The sequence below is a fragment of the Gymnoscopelus microlampas genome (assembly GCF_963454915.1).
Source record: "Gymnoscopelus microlampas genome assembly, chromosome: 17".
Taxonomy (NCBI): domain Eukaryota; kingdom Metazoa; phylum Chordata; class Actinopteri; order Myctophiformes; family Myctophidae; genus Gymnoscopelus; species Gymnoscopelus microlampas.
In genome coordinates, this window is record NC_139954.1 from 48582346 (window position 1) to 48586620 (window position 4275).

General features: G+C 44.4%; 1 protein-coding gene across 1 annotated transcript; it reads right to left on the bottom strand.

The window, feature by feature from the left end:
• Positions 1-716: 716 nt before the first annotated feature.
• On the bottom strand, positions 717-3823 carry LOC311064671 (uncharacterized protein). Its single transcript, XM_084084583.1, has 2 exons — positions 3573-3823; positions 717-2502 (listed from the first exon to the last, which is right to left on the bottom strand). Exons 1-2 carry the CDS (start codon positions 3673-3675, stop codon positions 1298-1300), a joined length of 1308 nt encoding a protein of 435 aa, XP_083940709.1. The 5' UTR covers positions 3676-3823; the 3' UTR covers positions 717-1297.
• Positions 3824-4275: the final 452 nt, after the last annotated feature.

A 4275-nucleotide genomic window follows, 5' to 3' on the forward strand; every position in this document is an offset into this window, starting at 1 on the left:
GTCCCTATTGGTGGTCTAAGGCCACATACCAAATTTGGACTTGCTGGCATGCTGCGAACTGGAGTTATAGCTGTTTAAAGCCCGTGCTCAAACGGACAAACGGACAAACGGACAAACGGACATACGGACGGACATAGTCAAATGTAGAGCGGCTGGCACCGCTAAAAATGCTTTTTTGTTTCAGTTTCAGTTTCATTTCCAATTTTATCCAACCAGGACAGAGAACTCAATCAGGATACAGATTAAACAAGTGAAATTGGAAGCGATGACACTAAGAAATGAGCAGACACAATTAGAACTGGAACACTATACAAATAAAGCTTAAAAATGGGTATTTTCTCCTGATTGGCTGAGATGTTCACACCTACCGAAAAAAGTATTTTCTGTTTATTAAAGAGCTGGAGAGACGGAGAGACTCCTGTTACTGAACAAACACTCTTAAATACTAATACAAAGAACACTAGGGGCGCGTTCGGATATATGCACCCAGAATGTGCCCAGTTTTCTGAGTGCACGGGCGGTGACGTCATAGAGCGCACTTAGTTCTTCTGATTTACGAACGATGATTTTTGAATGATCATTGGATCGGTGAACGATGATTTTTGTGAACAAAAAATGTTCATGGTTTTTCACAACATAGCAGATCTACAAGCTCATAGCGCGGCACTCGGTGCCGCGCTATGAGCTTGTAGATCTGCTATTTTTTGAATAGGCAATGGAATCAAAAAATGACTCAGATTCTTTCCCGGTCTAAATGGGTTAAGATGAACGATTTTGTCACATTTACTGTACAGTATATGTCACGGTGTTGAAATGTAGTCTGGGATGATGCAAATTGTATTAACACATTGAGTGCCAGAGGTTTTTAAGAACAGAGTACAGCCAGTGCCAGCGTTTTTTACCGGCGATCTTTTTAGAGCTGCAGAAGCCACAACGAGGACCCGAATGTAAACTAAAGGTGTCTGGGCGATGGCCAAGGGTCCCGTCAAACAACTGGAACAATAACATTTCTACCGCAATCCGCCATTGCAGAGAGATCGCCCGTCGAGAATGGCTTGTTTTGACCACGTAAAAAGACATGGTAAATGGTGCATTTATATAGCGCTTTTATCCAAAGCGCTCGGAGATATGGACCTTTTTCTCAAGATCCCATCATTGGGGCGGATGCGCGTCTTTTTGCACGTTTTTTTGGGATGACGTCACATCCGTCCATTCCCTTTTAAAGGGTTCTAGGATCAATCCTAAATTGCGTTAGAGCGCCCCTTGTGGATTTAATTGTTTTAATGTAATATTACGTTTATGTTTTTACTAATCTCCAACTGTCGGTCTTCTCTCCTCTATGAGTTCTCTCATGAAGTTTGAGATAGCTGTTCCTGCTGAACCATTTCCCACACTGCTCACAGTGGTAGGGCTTCAACCCTGTATGAATTCTCTCGTGATCTTTCAGATTATTGCTCTGGCTGAACGGTTTCCCACACTGCTCACAGTGGTAGGGCTTCTGTCCTGTATGAATTCTCTGGTGAATTTTGAGATTACTGTTCTGGCTGAACCGTTTTCCACACTGGTCACAGGTGTAGGGCTTCTCACCTGTATGAATTCTCTGGTGAAGTTTGAGTTTACTGTTCTGCCTGAACCGTTTCCCACACTGGTCACAGTGGTAGGGTTTCTCACCTCTATGAATATTCTGGTGAAATTTGAGATTACCGTTCTGGCTGAATCGTTTCCCACACTTGTCACAGGTGTAGGGCTTCTCTCCTGTATGAATTCTCTGGTGATATTTGAGAGTACGGCTCTGGCTGAACCGTTTCCCACACTGGTCACAGTGGTAGGGCTTCTCTCCTGTATGAATTCTCTGGTGTTCTTTGAGAGTACGGCTCTGGCTGAACCGTTTCCCACACTGGTCACAGTGGTAGGGCTTCTCTCCTGTATGAATTTTCTGGTGTTCTTTGAGAGTACTGCTGTGGCTGAACCCTTTCCCACACTGGTCACAGTGGTATGGCTTCTCTCCTGTATGAATTATCTGGTGTTGTTTGAGAATACTGCTCTGGCTGAACCGTTTCCCACACTGGTCACAGTGGTAGGGCTTCTGTCCTGTATGAATTCTCTGGTGTTCTTTGAGAGTACCGCTGTGGCTGAACCATTTCCCACACTGGTCACAGTTGTAGGGCTTCTCTCCTGTATGAATTCTCTGGTGTTCTTTGAGAGTACGGCTCTGGCTGAACCGTTTCCCACACTGGTCACAGTGGTAGGGCTTCAACCCTGTATGAATTCTCTGGTGTTGTTTGAGATGACTGCTCTGGCTGAACCTTGTTCCACACTGGTCACAGGTGTAGGGCTTCTCTCCTGTATGAATTCTCTGGTGTTGTTTGAGAGTACCGCTCTTGCTGAACCGTTTCCCACACTCGTCACAGTGGTAGGGCTTCAACCCTGTATGAAATCTCTGCTGATGTTTGAGATGTCTATTTCTGCTGTCGATATGTTTGAGTTGGGCAGGAAAGACATCTGGGAGGGGGAATGAGGAGAGAGAAAAAATATGTTTTGAAATGACGTGCAAGCTATGTTGTATTAGTGAGTAAGCACATAGCAGTAACATAAGGTACTCTTTTGCCTTGCCCTTGAATATAATTGAAAGGCAGAGAGTGACATGGTTTGTTTTTCGCCTGGAAAACAATGAAAGGCAGAAAATGTTGCCATTCTGTCTGAATGGGAAACACGTTTTATTTTATTAGGACTCATACAATTTCCCTGGAACCCAAAATCTCCCTGTCAAATGACCACTTGTGGGTCCTGGACTAAAGCCAGGAGCTGGCTAAACAAATTGTGTTTTTTTTTAAATTATTATTATTTTTGTTGGGCGGGGGGGGGAGTAATATGTAATATAATATGTAATATATTACTCTTGAGTAATAAGTGACATAACAGTATTTCTTTTTTAAGGAGTAATATGTAATAGTAACATAGTAAAAGTAACATATTCTTTTCCAGAGTAATATATTGCCCAACATCGGTCTTTGGTATGACCCGGCAGGGGATTAAACTCCAACTTCTCAATCTCAGGACGGACACTCTAACCACAGGGCCACTGGGCTGGTGTGCATGCAGTGTTGTATTACCAAATCATACTGTTATAAATTTAGGACGACAACAGCAACTGCCCGGCACTGATTGGCCGTTGGAACATTTAGGCTGTGATTCCTTGCCTGCATGATGACTGATTCTACTTGCAGCTGTCTCTCTCTCTCTCTCTCTCTCTCTCTCTCTCTCTCTCTCTCTCTCTCACACACGCACACGCACACTCACACTCACACTCACACACGCACGCACGCACGCACGCACGCACGCACACACACACACACACACACACACACACACACACACACACACACACACACACACACACACACACACACACACACACACACACACACTCGCTGTCTTCACGTTCATTCTGTCTACCGTTGATTTAGTGCTGGAAGGAAGCATTACTTTGTTACTCCACAACATTTCTGTACATCTGCTTTCTATTGAAGATGAAAGAAAAGTGTACAGTCACAACAAAAACATGCACACACCTATTCTGTGTAACTTTATCACAGGCTGCTTCAGCATGGCTTGCTGGTAGATCCGTCGCTGTTCCTCCTCTGACGCAGCAGCTGAAAAGCTGTTGGACGACATTTCTCTTTTAAAAAGCCCAAATAGTTCATCTTCTTCGGTCCACTTTGATGGTCGACGCTTGAGGCCCGGGTTTTACCGTTTGGGATCTGATTGTACTTGCTGAAATTTTACGGTCTTGAGGTCAGACACTGGTCATGGACTTGACCCAGTCCTCTGCTCCGCTCCCTGACTAAACTCTCCCAGATCAACACTGGACAGAACAGCGCTGTCATAACCAGGAACCTCCCACTCTCCACCCACTGCTCCACCCACTCTCCACCCACTTCCCACCCACTGTTCCAGCACTCACAGAGTCACATAATGGTACATGCATCCAGAGATCACTGCTGGAAACTAGATATATTTACTCTCAAGTACTGTACTTGAGTAACATTTTTAGGTACTTTTACTGTACTTGAATGTTTCAGTTTTTGAGCGGTACCAGCCACTCCAACAAGTGACTGAGTGTGTTTGTCCGTATGAGCAAGGCCTCAATAGCCGCAGATGATTGCAGCACAAACATGCAACCAGTTACACTAATTAAACACAAACAAGACAGTGCAACACATGTGCCACTTAAAGACATTCACACACACACACACACACACACACACACACACA

What these genes read in the sequence shown, in the direction of transcription:
- LOC311064671 (XM_084084583.1), bottom strand. Translation starts at nt 3,675, where the DNA reads ATGTCGTCCAACAGCTTTTCAGCTGCTGCGTCAGAGGAGGAACAGCGA. An exon ending in GATAAAGTTACACAGAATAG is followed by an intron (nt 2,503 to 3,572) that starts GTGTGTGCATGT and finishes TCCCCCTCCCAG; the next exon opens with ATGTCTTTCCTGCCCAACTC.